The following is a 20,280-nucleotide window of genomic DNA, read 5'->3' as shown; positions in this document are numbered from 1 at the left end:
TGCACGGCGGCGGAGGTACGGGTTGCCGCGTCCCGAGACGCTAGCCCCGTCGCTCCTTTGGGTCAGCCCCTCTCTCTGACCGGGCGCTGCCCGCAGCCGGACAGCGGGGACCCGGCCCCGGGGCGGGCCGGGCGCGGGGTGGCCCCGGGGCGGAGCGCAGGCGGTCCCGCAGCCCCGGGAGAGGTGCGGCGGCGGCGGCGGGTCCCCATGGACCTCCCGACGGAGGCGGCCCGGCTGGACGGGGACTGGCAGGAGGTGAGCGAGCCCCGCCGGCACCGCGACCCCCGGAGCCGGCACTGGGACTGTCCTCCCTGTACGCGCCCCGTCTACCCCATCCCCTCCTCTCCTGCCCCGGGGACAGCGGACTGGGACCGGCGCTCACCGCTCCTGGGCTGCCCGCAGTGCCCTCGGCGTTCCGTGGGGCCGTGTCCCGCTGAGTCCACTCGTCCTTCCCCCCAGGTATACTCGGCTCTGCAGTGGATCCAGTTCACCATGGCCATGCTCAGGTACAAGGCACTGCTAACCCCGCGTCCCTGGGATAGAATTCCTCTTGCAACCGTGATTTTCTCCAGGGAAAACAGAAATCCCTCGTCCCAGATGTGAGATGTGCTCCTGTTCCAACCTCTGCTTTGTTTCCTCAGCGTCGTAGGTTCCAGCTCAATTATTGCTTATGCTGTCTTCCAAAACACCGTGCGGTCCCCCGAGGTAAGGTCTGAGCCTCCTTCTCCTTCCTCAAGTTGAGGTGTTGGTACCTTGCAGGTGAAGCCAAGACCTGCCCGTCTAGGAGCAACTGCAGGTCTTGGGGTTATGTGATTAAACCTCGTTTAACAGCTGGGAGGCAAAGGGCTTAGTGAGCATTTGGCTTTTCACCTGTGAGAGGAGTTGAAAGGACTCACCTTGAGCTGCATCCAGGCAGAGAGAAGCAGGTTCCTTAGTTCCATGCTTTCTGTTGCTCCAGGAAAGTCCTCCAGCCATTCCTGTGAACAGGGATTTGTTAGTACGTCCTTCTCTGTGGGGCAAAATGCCTGGAGGACTTTGGAGTTATGTCCAAAACTGCTGAGGTGCAAATTGGAGATGTCCCTGTAGGAAATATATTTACAGGGGCGGGTCTTTGGGTATCTCTGAGTAGTTTTTCCAGGCAGATGTGCTACTAAAACTGCTGGAGCTCAACAGTGCTGCAAGGTTCAGATAAAAAGGAGCAGATGGTTGTGCTGGACCCTACAGTGGGAATTTGGAACATTCATCCTGACTACAAACTTTTCTGATGCTGAAGCAGTGGGACTCAGGCAAAAGTGCCCTTTGGGATGGGACTGTTCACACATGCACACAGGATCTGACATGCATGTGGTGCCTGGCACATCCCAATGGCATCACACGTGCAGGTTGTATCTTCTGGGAATCCCATATCTGGACTTTGTTGGATGTGCTCAGCAAGTGGCTGCCGCAATACACAGTAATTATAGACCTCCATCCCAAGCCTGTCAAGCTTTTGCTATCCACCTGTCTGTCCAGGGGGCAATGCACAGAGCTGATTTGTGTGAAGCTGGGATTGGTTGACTAGGATTTGAAGACATCTGGCAGCCCAGTCTGTGGATCATACAGATAACAGGTTACTGCAAAGAGCAGGGCAGTGGATATGGCAGCTGGGTAACCAAGCTGTGTTTGTACTTCCCTCATCATCAGTGGTCTTTGTGCATCATGGGGTTGAGCTGCAGCCCAGGACTTCTAGCGAATGCAGTGTGTTATCCCAGAGAAGGAAGATATGCAGTCAAGCTAAAGGCTCACACTGTTGGATGGAGCAGAGTGGGAAGGAGAATGTGTCCAGTTTTTGCACAGCAAGCATGCAAGGCAGTCCTGCTCCTAGGCAGCCAGCCTCCTGAACACCTCCTTCCCAGCACATCAAAAATGAGCTGCCAAGATCTCTGTGTGTTCCCAGGGAGGAACGAAGCCTGAGACTTCACTGTAGTGCTGGGATGCAAAACCTAGCCTGAGCTTGTGCTGTGCGAAGCGTACATCAAAGGCTGCCTCTGCCACATCTCCTGCACTGGAGAGCTCTGTGGTTCTCTCCTGGGGTCCTCCTCTCTGCTATATGATGTGGAGCTGAGTTTGGCAGGTGTCCCAGTGTGACTCAGCAGCCTTCCATGGCTAGAAGTCTGCATTGCTCAGGAACCCTTGCACTGTTAGTCATATGATGTGGCTGTGGCCTGGGAGCTGCACTCCAGCTGCTTGAGAGCCACTCATGGCTCCAGGTTACAGATGGACCCTTCCTGCTTGAGTGAGTCCAGATGTTTCTGCTCAGATTATTTCTGCAAATCCAGATTGGAGAGATGGATACCAGCTGGAGGGACTGGTCTGCATCAGGCTTCCAGGCTCTCATTCTGCTGCCAGGGCAGATTTGTCGCTGGTATTTCCAAACTGGCAAAATTTTCAGTAACTTCCCCATCGTCTTGTCCCCATGGTTCTGGTCTTAAGTGGAAATTTGTAAACAAGGGGGCTGGAAGAGATCCATATCAAAGCTAGCCACAAACATCTTATTCCCCAAGTCATGAGGTTCCAGAGCAAAATGTTTAAAAATAAACAGCTCTGGAGGCTGGGAGGATAACAGTGTTATAAACACTTCCTCTCCTGCCCCCAGCCTAGAAAATCAAATTTTGCATTCTTGAAGCTTGTTTTATGTCTCCACGGGCTTATTAAAACTCTTCAGGCTGAGCTAAATCGTCCAGAAGAGACGATGGAAAGCAAAGGATTTCCTCTGGCATGTAAACAGGTTGTGTGCAGGCAGATGTCCCTGGGCAATGGCCAGACAGAGCTACACCAACATGTATGCTCCAGCCTAGCAGCTCATCTGAATCCTTATGGCTTCACATCCCCTTCCTCTATTTTATAAATACCATTTGTTGTTTTTCTTTTCCCTTTTGCAACCAAGGGCCATGCTGCCTCTCACTCACCACTATGTCACCTCTTTCTGTATTTAGGTTTGTGCCAAAATAGCTCCTCAACCAAACAGCAGAGCCTGGCTCCAAGGACACTTGTTGCTAGAGAAAGGGGTCACCTGTTTGATTGCAAAAGTTGCTGTTTTGCTTATTTTGGAGCATGTTTGGGTTTAACCTGATATGCTCACAAACTAGATGGTGTCCTCAGCCTGCCATGCCAGGGTTTCAATTCTGCACCAGCGAGGAAAAGCTGGCTTAAAAGAAACATTTGTAAATGCAAAAATGTGCAAACCAGCTGCAGGTGTTCAGCTGGCAACAGCAGTTTGATTTACCATGTTGCTGGGTTAGATGGTCCACATACAGAACTGGATGGACAAGAATGTTTGAGAAGTCCTGCAGAAAGCAGAGGACCTGCTGCCCCTTCCAGTGAGGGGGCAGCAAGACCAGGCAAATCTCCATCAGACTGTTCCATAAGGACAGATCTGGTTCCATCAGATCTACCTTGTCAAGCTATTTCTCATTGCTCACAGGAACAAGACAAGTATCATATAACACAATGAGTGGCAAATACTTAAAGGACAATACTGAGGCCAAAAAAAAGCTCAGTTCTATGAAGAAAAAATATGAAAATCAAGACCTCCTGAAAGGTTTCCATGCTGTGTTTAGCATTATAATTTCCTGTAGGGAATTGGGAAAAAAAAAAAAAAACAAAACACAAAAAACCAAAATAAAACCAACCAACCAAAAAAACCAAAAAACATAATTTTCTCTCCAGGATGCTGAAAATTAGGTACCAAAGACTCCAATTAGGAATCCAAATAATCAGGCTGCTTTTCCAGAGCGTCTGTTCTCCCACTAACAACAAAAATGTTGGCTGGAATTTTGCACAAATGTTTTCCTGCAGTGTTTACAGTCCTTTTGGCCAGTGCCTGCAAACTGGAAATGGGCTGGAAACTGCCATTAGAGGAGATGTGACTCTGGTCCAGCAAGACTCAGCGTGCGGTGGAGGGACTACTGGCTCCGGTGGTGAAAACTAATCTGGCATGCAAAATAGATTCAGCCTGAGTCACCAACTGAAATATCATGAAACACAGGAAAAAATGTCTGTTGGAAGTTATTTCAGAGCTGAAGAAGGGCTTGAATTTACCAAAAGCTTGATTTCTCTATCAGTTCATTTAATCAATAACATTGCTTCTCTCTTCCCTTCTGCCAAATGGTAACATTCTGGTCCTTTCAGATATTTTCTCTAAGATTTGATGCTGCTTTTAGGTCTTGGGGTGTTGCTAGTGGCAGAAAGGGGGAGCAGAGCAGGCTTTCTGCATGGAAACATCTCCTGAGAGCAAGGATCAGCATGGGTTTTGTTCCTGAGGAGAGCTGCCCTACCAGAAGAGCTGAAAGATGGAAGCCTAATTAGATGATGGGGTGAAAGGGCTGCTGTAGTTGGCTGTAGGAGTGTTGTGACCACCATCCAGACCTACTAACCAATTGCTCTTCTTCCCAGGTTCGTCCACTTTTCTACCTGAGTCTCTCTGACCTATTTGTGGGCGTGTGCTGGCTTGCTGGGGCTCTTCTTTATAGCACGCCAACCTCCAAGCAGGACCTCATTTGCTACAACCTGCAGGCAACAGGACAAGTGAGTAGTCTTGGCATCACCATTCATGCTGTTACTGAACACGCTTGGCCATAATTAGCCTCTCTGGTGATAAGAGTGTGGCCCTGGGGGACTGTTTCTAGACAGGCTTTGGCAGAGACTCCCTGTGTGAACTTAACTTATTAGATCCCTTCACTTTTTGTTAAATGGAGATAATGATGCTTGGGTTGAGGTAAAGAGAGGCAATGAGGAAGGTAAAGAGAGCATGAGGTTTTGTGGCTGCCACACTTGGGTTGCTTGTGTAAAGTGAGTAGATTGGTCTTAACCTGTTTCCTGTTGGACCCAAGCCAACGATGATGTCAGTGCCCCTTGCGCAGCAGCTTTTCTATTCCTCTTGGTGCTTCCTCCATCCTGGGCAGGACCAGACACAGTCTGTGATTCGCTCGAGCTCAGAATACAACATTACTCAAGCAGCTCTGCTCCAGCTGACCTGGCCCCATCCTCTCTCAAATAATCCCAAGGATGCTCAGGACCTGCTCTGTCAGCGCAAGCTCAGCCCCATGCCCCAGTGATCCATCTGCTTTCTAGCTGATTTTGTGTATTGGAGCCTAATTGGAGTGGAGGGGTGGAAATAAGCATTTTCCTGACAGTTTGCTTTTGTCTCAGCAAGTTCCCATGTCAGCAGTGGGCTTTGCAAATCGAAAAACTCAGCAGGGTATGGCCAAGCTTGGGCCAGGGCAGTGGTTCACAAGTGGTGGTCTCTGGGCCGAACAGTTTCCTTTGAAAGAGATCCACAAAAACCTGTCTGGGAAGAGCAAGTGGCTGTCAGAGCCTTGATGTGTGTTGTGTGGCCTTGGGCAGCTCCCTGGGAGCATGATGGTTCCCACAGACAGGAACTGAAAATGTCCTTACTAAGAGGTAGCATCTGAAGCTGAAGAGATTCTTCATGGACCTCAGAGAGTGCAGGGAAGCAGAATGGAATGTTCACACTGTAGTGTGTCTGGGCACAGGTTCCTGCACCCCAGGGTTGTTCCAACATCTGCTCTTCTGGGTAAAACCATAATACTCATGATGGTGAGAGCAGCTGTTCCACTCCTGGCTTATCTCTTGATCTTCTGTGCTGCTGTGGAAGCACCACAATATGTTCATGTTGAGGGAGCAGTGGTGTGTGGGTAACTTGGCCACTTGGGAATGATTCAGAACAATATCAAAGATAGGTTTTAGGTGATGGTTCAGGGAAAAGGAGGAGAGCTTGTGAGAGGCTTTACAGAGCCAGAAGGTGGAAGGAGCATGTGGGACTGAGGATGTTTCTGAGCTCTTCCCCTTGCAGCATTGCCAGAGGGCTGCTGTGATCTTTTTATGGCCTGGGGAAGACAGGTTGCACTGCTAGAGAAGTAAGCTGGGTCTAGACAATACACCGTCGCTGCTCAGCAGAGACACTCCGAGTATTGTATGCTCCCAGGCGTTTCTGGCTCTTTTCTGCCCCTGTGGCCACCAGCAAAGGAAGAGGACAAGGTGGGAGCTTTACTTTCCCAGTGGGAAAGGCAACACATGTAGAAAGAGCTGGCTTTGGGTCAGTCCTGACTGGGCTTGCCTTTGCCTCATCCCCACAGATAACAGTCAGGGTGCTGTCATGGGGTGAGCAGGGTGCCTGCCACATCCCAACCTCAGCCATAGGGTCATTGGCCACACCACTGCTTGCCACCAGCAGACCACCCAGGTCCCAGTGGCAGGGAGGACTGCCAGGGTGGCAGAACCAGCTTGTGTCTGGCAAGAGCTGTTGCTACTGTTTGCTCTGGGAGAAATTAAAACAAACGGAGGGCTTGCCATGGCAACTGTGCCTGCAGGGTGCGCGTGACAGTGCAGGACACCTCCTTACCCCAGCAATGCCCTTGCCTGGTGGGAACACCTTGTGCATAAGCAGGAGCCAGCAACAGGTTTAACCAGCAGCTTCTCTGGAGTACAAGTGATCTGTAACCAAATGAAATGAGTAAATGTCCCCTGGCCCCATTCTGCTCTGGCTGAGTGGAGAAGTCTCACAAGGGTGGCATTCCAGGGTGCCTTGTTGTACCCAAACACCTAGAGGATGTAAAATGCACTGAGCAGCAAAGGTGGGGACAGGCTCAGGACTGCTCAGCAGTGGTGCTTGCAGGTGGCAGCCCTTGGAGAGTCTCACACTTCAGTCCTTGTGGTGTGGTTGTCTTGAGGGACTGCTGGAGGAGCAGGACACCAGGTTGTTGGCCATCACTTTACCACCAGGGGTTGATGTTGCAGGAGATGGAACTGCCCCAGCATCCACACCATGTTCTAAAGGAGGAGATGGCTTGCTCTCCTGGACTTCCCCAGTCTCAGCCCCAGACTCTTGGTTGATGTTGAATGTAAATACTGCTCCCTTCTGCTGTCCCTTGGCTTTGGTCTCTCCTCCTCCCTTTGCATGGCAACAATCAACTCTAGAACAGAGACTGTGTTATAACTGCACAATTCCCCCACTTTCTTCCAGTTCAGTTCCAGTGCCCTAATAACGTCCTGGCAGGCTCTGCTCATGCTGGTGAGCACAATGAGAAGCCACACAAGTGTTATAATGAGGGACTCCCATGTCTCCCAGCCCCTACTTGATCTCCTCATGGTGAGTGCTGAAGGACTGTTCACAGACCCAAAGCTGTCACTCAGGAGAACAGAACTCCCTTGGCTTTTCTGCTGGCAACTTCACAACTGGCTTTTGGTTGCCTCTTCCAAAAAAAAAGAAGGCAGTGCTGACATTTTGTGAGCTTCTTTATAGCATTTTGACATGCAAGAGCAGGATCTTTGTGGGTTGTTTTGATGACCTTCTCTGGAAGTAATTGAAGGGCAACAAACCCTCATTAAACCTCGTCTAATGAGCTGGAAAGTCAATGCAATGTTCCTGCTTCCACATTGCAGCCCCTTGGATCCAGCCCCTTCCAAATCAGCCAAGAGCATTTGCAGCCTCAGTGAAGGAGACCATGGTTATTGAGTGACCACTTCCCTGGACATAGGATGATATCAGGGTGGCAAAGCTGTGCTCCTTTTGCCTCTTTGGCAAAGGATAGGAAACCCACAGTAAAAAATTTGCTTGTCCAGCACTTCCTCTTTGCCCCTGAGGCTTGGGTTTCCTGCAACAAACCCAGCACACACATAGATATGTTGTGATTAGGCAGCTCTGGTTATTCCTGACCTCCTGGAGCAGGCAGAAAGAAATGCAAGAAAGATTTGAGGTTTGTTTTTTTTTATAACAGAAAATTTTACTTATTTGGTCTCACCTCAAGCGGGAATTGAGGGCTGAGAAATTTCCTGGGAAATAATCTTCTCTCTCTTTTCTCTCCTCCTTGTTTTTCCATGAGAGGAAAAAGGGCTTTTGGGGTGTTAACTCAGGCTTTGAGCAGATCTTCTCTGCCCCCACTTTCCTCTTTAGATGCTATTTAGATACTATTGTGTGTCGTTTCCGTCAATTCACTGCGTAGTAAGGTCAGGAGGAGAGAAGCAAATCTTAGTGCCACAGCTGTGTTGTGTTTCCTAGTGGATATTGAGAGGATCCAAGTGCCTTGGAACTCTTTGTTGCCTAGATTTGGGGCAAAAAAAATTATGAGCCAGGCCACAAAGATTTGTGTTTTTAAAGACAGCTCCTGCTGGCATTAGTTGTTCTTCTTAGGGGCAAAGTGAAGCTAGCTTTGTGTGGTCTGAGATGGGAACCCCTCCTCTACCTAGATCTTCCCAGTTGATGTCCCACTGTAACCCCAGTAGGGCTGTGCAGGAGTCTCACCTTTGGCAGACCATTGCAGTATCCATAGAATCAGAATCATTTTAGTTGGAAGAGACCTTTAAGATCAAGCCCAACCATTAAGGCACTCCAACCATTTGGCATCCTGCGTCTGGCTGTGGGCTTTGGGTTCATTGGCAGTGACTCAAAAGTGCTACAAGAACTGTTACTGTAAGACTGAAACACTGTTTGTATTCCTCAGATATTCTACATGGCCTCTTTTCTCTACACTGTCAACTACACCTGGCATCTCTACATGGATCTAAAGATGAAATATAACCAGAACCTTTTCAGGATGCCCTCCCAGGTGAGTGGGACTAATGTGCATGTTGACTACTCTCACAGCCCACTGTGCTTGTCACAGCCCAACAGTTATTTGGTTCCAAGGTCTAGCTGTGGGGTTGTGATGGGGTTTGGGAAGTGCATCCATGACATTATGTCTCACCACAAGGACTTTGAAGGCCCTTCTGCCCCACCACTGTATGAACTGATGTGTCTTGCTCACTGAGGCCAGCAGAGTTACTGCTGGGTCTGCGGTAGGATCTCAGTGGAAGATGAGGCTTGAAGATCAAAGCAGCTGAAGGAGAGTTGCAGTGTATGCCTCAGAGCAGAGAAAGTTCAGGACTGGGTATTGGTGAAGTTCTTTTGCAGTTAGAACACCAGTTTGTACCTCTTGAGTAACTGGGGGGCTTTTTGCTGCCACTGCCTGCAGAGGGGACAGGAAAGCAAAGGGTGTCTGAACAGCCTGGAGCAGAGAGCTGACAACCTCTGCCCTGCCCAGGTGTCACACAGCGTTGGAGAGTATCAGAGAGTGCTGTGAGAGTCAGAGACAGGAGGTGTGACGGAAGTGAGGCAGTGTTGAGGAGCTGTTGGCTCTGTGAACTGGGGCCAGGACTCACTTCATCACCGCTGGCCTTTACACAAGCCCTTCAGAGAACTGGTGAGACTGCTGGGAACCGAGGGACAAGGACAGAGCCCTCAGGAAAACACTCTCTGTGCTGCAGGCTGAGCAAACACTCCACACACCACCTGACCAACATCTCTTCTTGGAGCTGTTTCACACCTGCCAAACAGGGAGGCACCACCATGGCTGGGTCTGCTGTGTGGTTCCCGACGTGGTGCTGCAAGGTGACAGATTCCTTGTTCAGCTCTTCCCACTGAACACATCAGCTCCACCAATTCCTGTTCCCAGTGGAACAATCCACCTCAGAGGGGTATTGTGCCAGCAGACATGGAAGTGGACTTGGTCTGCTTTTGGACAGTTTGTGATCATACTGTGTCATTACTGCATTGCATCAGCAAGCAATTGTTCAGCTGTTTCGTTTGGTTCAGCTATCTGAAAGGGACTACAGGAACACTAGAGAGGGACTTTTTACCAAGGCATGGAGTGACAGGATGAGGGGTGATGGCTTTAAACTGGATTGACATTAGACATTAGGAAGAAATTCCTCCCCATGAGGGTGGTAAGGCACTGGCACAGGTTGCCCAACGAAGTTGTGGAGGCTCCAAGCCAGGTTAGATAGGGCCTTGAGTAACTTGGTCTAGTAGGAGATGTCCCTGCCCATGACAGGGGAGTTGGAACTAGGTGATTTTTAAGGTCCCTTCCAACCCAAACCATTCTATGGTTCTATCTATAGCCTTTCTCTTCCCCAGGGATTTGCTGGGGATACAAAGAAAACTTTGTATCCCAGACATTCCACGTTTGGTTCAGGAGAAGCAGGCTGAGCAGATCAGTCTGTGTTGGAATTGCCCTTGTGCATAGGGTTTGAATCAACTGGCAGGACTGGGTTCCTTCTTGCTGCACCCTCATTGGAAACACAACTCCTCCCATAAGTTCCCCACCACTACAGCTGTGCCTACGTTGTGTTGTCGTAGCTGGTGCGTGGATGCCGGCTGCCAAGGTACATTTCCTGGTGAGCAAAGACCAGGACACTCCAAAGAGCCTGCATTTCTTCACCAGGACATGAAGTTTCTGAGGAACTGGGTCAGGTAAAATGAATGAGCAGTACAAACAATGAGTAAGTTAAACCAGGGAGGGCATTGGATAGGTTACATCAGGATACTTATCAAGTGTCTGCTCCATGTCCAGTTCCAAGTTTCCTTCTCAAATCCTCTGGTGTTGAAGGATAAGTCAGTTCTCAGGTAGCAGCTTCAGTTGTTCGTGTTGCAAAGCAGCACAGACTGAACTTGGAGGTGCTGGTTCAGCACAGAGCTGAACAAACATTTGTGCTTGGCCTGGGTCTTAATCAGCATCCGAAGAACCCTCAGCTGCTGGAGTGCTCCGTGGGAGCTGGTTCCTGGGGGCCAGTGGCTGGAAGGAAACAATGGTTTAAGGAAGCTCTTTGGCTCTTGCAGGTTGTAGACTACGTGAGCTGCATTGGCCGAGTAGCCACCATCTCATCCAGGTAAGAGTTTGTTCTCTTGGGCAGGATGATGTGGCTTTGGTGAACTCTTGTGTGCTGCCCTTGGCTTCCTATTTATTTGGAAGCAAGTTTACCACAACCTCTAAAGTTGCCATTAAGAGTGGAGTGACCTAATGAACTCAGAGTAAGAGGTTTTGGATGTCTTTCTTGGGGGTTGGACTAAGAATCTCCAGATGTCCCTGCCAGCCCCCAACCATTCTGTGATTCTCTGTGATTCACCAGTGATATTATAACTGATATATTAGCATGGCCTCAGGTTGCACCAGGGGAGGTTTAGGTTGGGGATTAGGAAAAATTTCTTCACTGCAAGAGTGGTCAGGCATTGGAACAGGCTGCCCAAGGAAGTGGTGCAGTCCCCATCCCTTGAGGTGTTCAAGAAATGTGTGGCCATGGCACTTTGGGACATGGTTTGATGGTGGTGTTAGGCTGATGGTTGGACTTGATGATCTTTTTTCAACTCAACCAATTCTATGATTCTGTAACTACAGTAAGTCTATGGATTTTTCAGAATGTGCTATTTCCTTCACGGCTGAAAGCACAGCAAAGCTAAATTTGCAAAGCTGGTATCCCACTCTTCCAGACCACAGTTAATCCCTATTTTTAAGTCTTCTTATAGTGACAAAAGACAAACCAAGCAGTGTTTGGTTGGGAGCAGTGCAGTGCCATAACTCCCAGCTCTGCTGTTGTCCTGTCTCCTCATAGCCTGATCCCTTTCCTTCTCATGGTGCCTGTGTTCTGCCTGGGCAACATCAGTAATTGCTACCAGAACTTCAGCCAGAAGCATGGGTAAGCTTCATCCATCACTGAAACAGCCTCACTGCTGGTGAGTCCTGGCAGGAGCTCAGGCTCTTCCCTTTCTCCTTTCAGATGTCTCCTGATGCACATGGAAATAGCTGAGCCCACCAACAAGCCACTGACCCTGAGTGGCTCCATTTGCCATGCAATGCATTTCTATGGTGTTGGAGTCTTCCTCATTTCCTTTCTGATCAGCTTCATAGCCATTCTGGTAAGAAACAAAATCCTTCCACACTACCTGTTGCACCCAGTCAATCAGTGTGAGACGAGTTGTGGAATCTCTGTCTCTAGAGACTTTCAAGACACAGCTGGATGCTTTCCTGTGTGACCTGCCCTAGGTGGCAGGGAGGTTGGACTTGGCCACCTGAGGTTCCCTCCAACCCCTACCATTCTATGATTTTCCCCTTTTCATCTTTACAGCTTTGCTTGGATGGTAGCAGAGGCCAGGCAATGTCAGAAGAACTTGTGTGGTGCCACTTCTCTTTTGGAAGGGATGGGAGGGGAGGGAAGAATATCATTTTGCCACCATACAAATCCAGCTGGAGTCTTGTGTCCTGTCAGCCCGTCCCAAAAGGGGTTTAGCAAGTAGAGAAAGCTCAGAATGTGGCAGCAGAGATCACTCACTGCACGGGTCAACAGGAGCCCAAATCAAGCCAGAGTCTTCAGTTCAGAAAAAGGTCACATTCAAAGCAACTGCTCTGGCCCAGAAAGCACACTGAGGAGGGAGGTTTAGGTTGGATATTAGGAACAACTTCTTCCCCAAAACCTTTCTCAAGGCCTGGCCCAGGCTGCCCAGTGGTGCAGTGGTGGAGTCCCCATCCTTGGAGGGATTTCAAAGCCATGGAGATGTGGTGCTGAGGGCCATGGTTTGGTGGTGACCTGGCAGTGCTGGGTTAATGGTTGGACTGGATGATCTGAAAGGTTTCTTCTAACCAGAATGATTCTGTGATTCCATGGAAAGGTTTGCTAGATTGAAATGGGATCCTGTGCTCTGGAGGAACAAGCCAGATCAGAGCACTTGCACAATCAATCACAGAATCCCAGACTGGTTTGGGTTGGAAGAGACCTTTAAAGGTCCCCTAGTCCAATCTCCTTGCAGCAAGCAGGGACATCTTTAACAGTGTATGCTTGTTCTCTTCTAGGTTGTACTCAGTCAAGCCCGAGGTTTGTACAAAAGGTTTGTGACCACCACAGGATTCCTGGGGGATCAGCAGTGGGCTGTGATTAAGATGGTAGAGCAACGAGTGGTTTTTTACCCTGTGGCGTTCTGCTGCTGCTGGGCCCCAGGTTAGCAGAGAGCTGAGCTCCTCTGACAACATTCCCCTGGGACACAGCACCTGAGGGTGAACCTCAGAGATTAAAGTGATACCCTCTTGTCCTCCACCCCTCTTCATAGCTGTCCTCCTTGGAATACTGAAGCTGACCAGTTCAACAAACAGCAAGATCTACATGGCTCTTCTGATTCTGCAGGTAAATGTCTTCTGCAGCCTCTGATGTTTTGCTTTCTCTGCTTGAGCAGGGATGTTAGCATTTGGCTGCTTCCAGTCTGCTGGTCAAAGCAAATCATAAAGATCACAGTGATCAGCCCAAGCCTGAGTGATGCTTTTGGTAGTGCCTTGTTAGTTGGTTTAGGTTTCTCACAGGTTGAAAAGGTCTGAGTAACCAAAAATCACAGCAGCATGGAAGCTGCAGAACATCAGGCCAGAGGCTGCATCTCGAGTACTGGGTTCAGTTTTGGGCTCCTCACTCCAAGAAGGACATTGAGGTGCTGGAGCTGGTCCAGAGATGGGCAAGAAAGCTGGGGAAGGGTCTGGAGAACAGGGCTGGTGAGGAGCAGCTGAGGGACCTGGGGTTGTTTAGTCTGGAGAAGAGGAGGCTGAGGGGAGACCTCCTTGCTCTCTACAACTCCCTGAAAGGAAGTAAAACCCATGGAAGTGGGAGGCTTGGCCTGAGGTGCCAGGTTTGGCAGCCTGGAAGGCAGTCGTGGAGCACTGGGCAGTGCTGGCCAACAAGACCACCCTGATCTCCTCTGTGTTCTCTCGCAGGCTCTCACGGCAGCTTCCCAGGGGCTCCTGAACTGCATCGTGTACGGCTGGACACAACATGTCTTCATCTCCCTCAAACGCAAGGCCTGCCGGGACGTGGACACTCAGACTCCGCTCCTGCGCTCCCAGAAGAAGTTCTACGCCAGCACGCTCCCCGCCAGCCCCGCCGACGCTGAGGGCTCCACCTCCACCCTGCTCTGAGCAATCTCCTCCTCCATGGAGACCAGGTGGAGTCCCAATGAGGTCTCATCGTGTTCTAGCCAGTATGGGATTGCCTTCTACAAACTGTCCTGCCGGCAGCAGTGTCACTGCTGGAGGAGCCTGAGCAGGTCTGCTGGAGAGAGAGACTTTAGTGAAGATAGTTATTTATTTGCCAGGTGTGGATGGACTGTAACTGGAGCTCTTAACCATGGTAAACCTTTAGCAGAGAACTTTCTCCTCATGGACATCTCTCTAGACGTGCAGCAGGTTCCACGTAACAGCTTGGAGATGTGGTACGGCTGCTCTGAGGAGCAGGTGGGAAAAGGATGTTTTACTTCTCCAAGTCTTTGCTGTTACAAATTAACAGTAAAGCAAAGGTGAATATTTTTCAATCTCTGACTTTTTTCATTCACTGTAAAACCAGGGGCATGGACCCACCCCCACCACTGGCCAACTTCCAGGAATTGCAAGGAATGGAAAATTGTGAAGCAGGGTAAAAAAAAAAAAAAAAATCAGCACTCGCTTCCATGCCTCAACTGTCTGCATGATTCCCTTCTGTTCCTCATTTGAATTCCTACTTCTGTGGCCACCAGGAGTAGGGAAGTGATCGTGGCCCTGTACTCAGCAATGGTGAGGTCACACCTCAAATATTTGATTCAGTTTCACACCCCTCACTCCAAGAAGGACATTGAGATCCTGGACTGTGTCTAGAAAAGGGCAACAAAGTTGGAGAAGGGTTTGGAGAAGGGTTTGGAGAAGGGCTGGTGAGGGAACTGGGGTTGGTTAGCCTGGAGAAAAGGAGGCTGAGGGGAACCTTCTGGGTCTCTACAGCTCCCTGAAAGGAGGTTAGAGGCAGGTGGGGGTCAGTCTCTTTTCCCAAGTAACAATCAATAGGACAAGAGGAAATGGCCTCAAGCTGCACCAGGGGAGGTTTAGGTTGAATACTAGAAAAAGTTTCTTTGCTGTAAGAGTGGTCAGGTACTGGAACAGGTCAGGTATTGGAACAGGCTGCCCAGGGAGGTGGTGGAGTCAGCGTTTCTGGAGGTGGTAAAAAAAAAAAATCTGTGTAGTCATGGCCCTTTGGGACATGGTTTAGTGGCCATGGTGGTGTTGGATTGATGGTTGGACTTGATGATCTTAGAGGTCTTTTCCAGCCTTAGTGATTCTGTGATACCTCATGCCAACTCCTGCTCAGCTACAATACTCCACAACATCATCCCCTGTGACCCAGTGGAGCATCTCTCATGAACTAGGTGAGCAGGACTTCACTTGAATCTGTCTGTACTCTCCTAGATGCTTAAGTAAATTATTTACTAAGGTCCTGTAGACAAGCAAGCAGATCTTTAGCTGCACTGGAAGCAACTCTCCAGCTTTTACATTCCATCTTCTAACAGCTTCACTCTCTGGGTCCAACCCAAATTTATTTACATAGTTGGTAATAGGAGAAGAGGAAATACTCTGCTCTTATGTAACTAACTTTCAGGGAATGTACACAGTTTGCTTGTGTAAATGACTTTCTGGAAAAGCTCCAGGGGCTAACAGTCCAGTTTCAGGGGCCTCTACTCCTTTCCAAACTTCAGCTGCTGGGTTTCCCACTGCTTTCATGGGTTTTTAAACATCATCTTCTCTTTGTAGGGCTACAACGATGCTGAGGGGACTGGAACATCTCTTTGATGAGGAAAGGCTGAGAGAATTGGGGCTTTTCAGTCTGGAAAGAACAGAATGAGGGGGGAATCTCTTCTATGCTGATCAATACTTCAAGGGTGGGTGTCAGGAGGATGGTACAAGGCTTTTTTCAGTGGGGCCCAGCGACAGGATGAATGATAATGGACACAAACTAGAACATGAGAAGTTCCATCTGAACATGAGGAGGAACTACTTTAATTTAAGGGTGAGGGAGCTGTGGAGTCTCCATCTCTGGAGGCATTCCCAACCCACCTGGATGTGTTTCTGCATGACCTTCTCTAGGTAACCCTGCCTTGGCAGGGGAGTGGTGTGGATGATCTCCAGAGGTCCCTTCCAACCCCTACCCTTCTGCGATTCTTCCATACTCTGCTGCTCCTCTGCAGGATTCTCACTTCTCTCTGGGTACTGGAAAACTCAGCTATTGCTTTTCTGTGTTTGGTTACAGCCACGAGGAGGGCAATCAGAACAAGGACAGTGAGACCTTTCATCCCAATCACTGCCCCAAATGTCTTGTTTTAGACAATCCCCACCATGGACACGGTGAGAGGTGGTCAGGGGAGGGCCACAGTGCATCCCGGCTGTAGAACTGACCATCTGCAGGAGCCCAGCCAGCTTCACAGGGGCCAGTGTTTGAGATTGTTGCAAAGCCCCTTCCCCTCACACAAAACCCTCCTATCACACTTGAGGCCATGTTTCTTTGGAATGACTCTCCCAGGCTCCCCAGAGGCCTGAGAGCTGCAGCCTGTGCAAGGCAGCAGCACCTGCCCAGGGCAGGAAGAAGAGCTCCAGTCCAAGCAGAACCCATTTGCCCATTGGTACCCACCTGGACTTAATCCACCTTGGGGCCATGGTCACTGCCTCCCAGGCTGGAGGAGAGAAAAAAGCATGGATGATGATATAGGAGAAAGGGTTTGAATGAAAGGCAGCTTATCTCATCACCAGGACACCATTCCTCAGGGTCTATCACCTTCTCCCTCCTCAGCTTGCAGCCAGGTGCAATCAGGACAGCTCCTTTCATTATTCCTTGAGCCCTGGAGCAGGCTGCTCAGACAGGTTGTGGAGTCTCCTTCTCTGGAGAGATTCCAAAGCTACCTGGACACTGTGATGCTGGGCAAGCTGCTCTGGGTGATCCTGCTTTAGCAGGGGGTGGGGTGGGACTAGGTGATCTCCAGAGGTCCCTTCCACCTCAATCATCCTGTGATTCATCCAACATGCCTTTCTTTAACTCTTTCTCAGCTACCTGTCCACCAGGAAAGTAGGACACACCTTGCAACAGAGCAAGGCAGAGCAGGGAAAGACCTGGCCTGGGGTGGAAACCATAGAGAGATGCTTTTGAGGCTGCAGTGGAAGGCAACCAATTCCCAGTCCCCATGTCAAATGGAAATATTCTACAGACAGGGTGGGACACATCCCACACCACACAGACAGGAGCAAGCAGCACATCACATACACCCCATCCAGCACTAAGAGCCTGCTGCACCCTGCTTGGGCTGACCCCATTCAGAGAGAGTGTGATGAGCCAGTGATGCTACAGCAATTTGTTTAAAAGGGGATTAAAGTGGAAAGCAAGAGAAGATTACCAGGAAAACAATGGTTTGGTTGCTAATGGGGCCTCCAGATTCAGCAGTGAGAGCCTTGCATGGCTGTTGACTGACCTCCTTGCAGGGCTCCTCACCTAGCTGAGAATTTTAATTATCTGAGGGGAGTTTTCTTGCTGAAAAACTAGAGGCATTCTTTGGCCCACACAGCCTTCTGTGAATCTTCCCTTGTGCCATGTCTCTAGAACACTTGCACCTGGTTTGGCTGCCATAAATAGTCCCAGGGTGCTTGGAAGTTGTTCTCTCCCTCCCCTTCCCAATGCTCTGTATGCTGATGGTCACTCACCCAACACACCATGCACTGCTCAAAGGTACCAAGCAGATGGATGTTGACTCTTACCAAGGTCTCCTGGGGCACATAGGCATTCACAGCTGTCCCACTGCCTCCTTTCAGTGCAATTTTTGTTCTGAAGCACTGATGTGACAAGAGTCTGTCTGGTTGTTGTCAACAAACCCTGCCTGAGGGTAATAAAAATGCTTCCACGAGCCAGGAAGCTACGACTGCCGTGCTTGAGGGCACTGGTCTCTGTTCAGAAGGGCTGACTGCCCAAGAGGCCAGGGCAAGCACTCCAGTGTTCTCTGGCAAAGCCTGAACAAAGGCTGACCCATTTCTCATCTCTAAGTGTGTCTCCCAAGCTGCCAGTCCTGCCACAAGCCCTTGCAGGGCTCCTGGTCCAGTCACCTCCTGTGAAGCTAAGATCATCCTCCTAAAGAAACTGGTTCCTAGTTCCTGCCTCAAATAACATGCTTGACAAAAGCGAGGAGCTGTCACAGTTGGCAGGGAAAATGTCACTGCACACACAACAGCTGAACCCTCCCTTCCCTGCCTGCCCAAAGCTACAAGAAAAGTCCTATAGACCTCAAGGGGTTAACTGGTAGCGCTGGGCACGATCTGCTGCCATCTAATGGAAAGCAGCATTTGGAAGAGGCTGTGTTGCCAGGCAGAGCTCACCATTGTCTAGGGCTTTGTCCTCTCAGCCAAACCTTCCTCTCAAAGCCTTGCAGCACACCTGCAAAACACAAAGCAAAGTGCTCACCCAGTGTGTAAGGCAGGTGGGAGGGAGGACAGAGCACGGCAGGACAGGTCTGGGTAGGCAGAAATGGGGTCACAGGAGAAGCTGCTGTGCTCTTCAGCTCACAGTTGTCCTTCCTCCCTTCTCTGCTACAGGACAGTAGTGCATCATCCCCTGCAGTGTGGGCAGCAGGTGGAGGGAGGGGATTCTGACCCTCTGCTCTGCTAAGACCCCACCTGCAGTGCTGAGGCCAGCTCTGGAATCGTCAGCACAGCACAGACAGGGACCTGTTGGAACAGGGCCAGACCAAGCCACAGCAACGATGGGAGGGGCTGGAAGCCCTCTGCTGTGAGGCCAGGCTGAGAGAGTTGGGGTTGTTCAAGCCTGGAGAAAACTCCAAGGGAGACCTTCTGGTGGCCTTTCAGCACTCCAAGGGGCTGATCAGAAAGCTGGGGATAGTTTTAGCAAGGCCTGTTGCGACAGGACAAGGGGTGATGGTTTAAAGTAAGATAGAAATTCAGACTGCATACAAGGAAGACATTTTTGATGCTGAGGGTGGTGAGAGCCTGTGCCAGGCTGCCCAGAGATGTCCCTCCATCCAGGCAGATGTCCCATCCCTGGAACCACTGCAGGTCATCTGGGGCTCTGAGCAACCTGCTCCAGTTGCAGATGTCCCTGCTGACTGCAGGAGGGGTGGACTGGATGAGCTTTAAAGGTCCTTTTCCACCCAAATAGGTCTGTGATTGTCTGAGACGGGAACCAAACAGAAGCAGCCAGTAACTTTTAAGTTTAGTAAAATCATTTATATACACCAATGCATAATATTTACAATATAATACTGATCCAAACCAAACTAACATTGTACAGGTAACACTGAAAAGGAGAAAAAGGAAAACATTTTAATACACAGAGGTTAAACATGGCATGAGGACAGACTCAGACTTCCAAAAGAAAAACCTGAAGTAATGACAGCAAAACTTTGACACGTTGCTATTTCCAATCAAAAACTCTTTTGCCTAGTCAAGTTCTTCTAACTTTTTAATATATATGTATCTCTTAATCAAGTCACAGGAGCAGTCAGATATACATAAATTTTTGAAGAGGTCAAATGATTTCAGAAATTTTTCTTAAATAAAAATCCCCAAAATAAACCAAACCCCAACATGCTACAGAGCTTTCCCATATCCTCTTAGTGTTTTGTACAGAGAACATCTTTCTTTGATCACAACCCTTCCATCTCCAGATATTTACAATATTCACAGTCTGCTAGAAAGGATCAGTAGATTTACTACACCAAGTAAAACCTTACATAACCAAGATGAGGTTAACCTTATGTCAATTGAAAAATAAAACAAATTTTTAAAAAAAAGGAGAAAGTAAAATACTATCTTAAAATATGGAAATTAATCAAGTGTTTTTCATTTTGAAACCTAAAACATAACTTTGTAAAGAGTTTTTTAAAAAAACAAACAAAAAAAAAGCAAAACCAAACAAACCAAAAACCAACAAATCAACTTTCTCATAGAAATAAAACCATTTGACCTTGAATCTTCAAATTGTGTTTTGTTAATCTGTCCCTCCCAAGCTCTGCTTCAGATCAGGCCTTTTTTCTTTGTCACAGATGATAAAATCTAGAGAAAAATCCACAAAAAGCTGTTCCTTAGCACAAAAGCCCTTAAAAATCTGACTTCTCTCCAGACACCAAAACACTTTGTGGTCAAAGGCACCCACCTCACTGGCAGCAGCAGCTTGGAATTATTCTGTTGTGCAAGTCAAGGGACCATGAAGGAAGGACCCTCAAATGCATGGTCAGATCCCACCTGCTCTGCTCATTTCTGAGCTGCCTGGATGTTGCTGAGCAGCAGCTGCTCTCAGAGCCCAAGGTGCTCCCCACTACACCAAACACACTGGGACTGCAGAAACAGGGTGAAGCCATTCCCTACACACCGTTACACATCAGTTTAGAAGCCTTGCTGTGGCCATCTTCGAAGCAGAGAATCTCATAGAGAAAATACAGGTCCCAGTGTGTTACACCCAGCATTGCTCGTGAGGTGCACCAGGTTGGGTTGGGATGTAGCAGGCCATAGCACAGCCATGTTCTCTGCTCACTGCACCAAGCATTGACCAGAAGAGTAGCTACAATCTGATCCCTCTTCCTGCTAACAAGTTCTGGCTCTCAACCAACTGCCTGAATATTGTCCTCCATGAAGGGCAGAGTTA

At 49.2% G+C, this 20,280-nt stretch overlaps 1 protein-coding gene across 1 annotated transcript; it reads left to right on the top strand.

The window, feature by feature from the left end:
* The first annotated feature begins 207 nt into the window (after positions 1-207).
* On the top strand, positions 208-13,763 carry TMEM116 (transmembrane protein 116). Its single transcript, XM_054392831.1, has 11 exons — positions 208-255; positions 460-506; positions 642-705; positions 4,435-4,566; positions 8,502-8,606; positions 10,655-10,704; positions 11,425-11,508; positions 11,590-11,728; positions 12,660-12,804; positions 12,914-12,987; positions 13,563-13,763. The coding sequence occupies exons 1-11, from the start codon at positions 208-210 to the stop codon at positions 13,761-13,763; spliced, it is 1,089 nt and encodes a 362-aa protein (XP_054248806.1).
* The last annotated feature ends 6,517 nt before the right edge of the window (positions 13,764-20,280 follow it).

Source organism: Indicator indicator, chromosome 26 (assembly GCF_027791375.1).
Source record: "Indicator indicator isolate 239-I01 chromosome 26, UM_Iind_1.1, whole genome shotgun sequence".
Taxonomy (NCBI): domain Eukaryota; kingdom Metazoa; phylum Chordata; class Aves; order Piciformes; family Indicatoridae; genus Indicator; species Indicator indicator.
This window is presented reverse-complemented; position numbering and strand designations above follow the sequence as displayed.

Excerpts from the sequence above, each read along its gene's own strand:
- TMEM116 (XM_054392831.1), top strand. The coding sequence starts at position 208 with ATGGACCTCCCGACGGAGGCGGCCCGGCTGGACGGGGACTGGCAGGAG. Across the intron at positions 507-641 it reads TTCACCATGGCCATGCTCAG|CGTCGTAGGTTCCAGCTCAA; the intron begins GTACAAGGCACT and ends TTGTTTCCTCAG. Across the intron at positions 10,705-11,424 it reads GTAGCCACCATCTCATCCAG|CCTGATCCCTTTCCTTCTCA; the intron begins GTAAGAGTTTGT and ends GTCTCCTCATAG.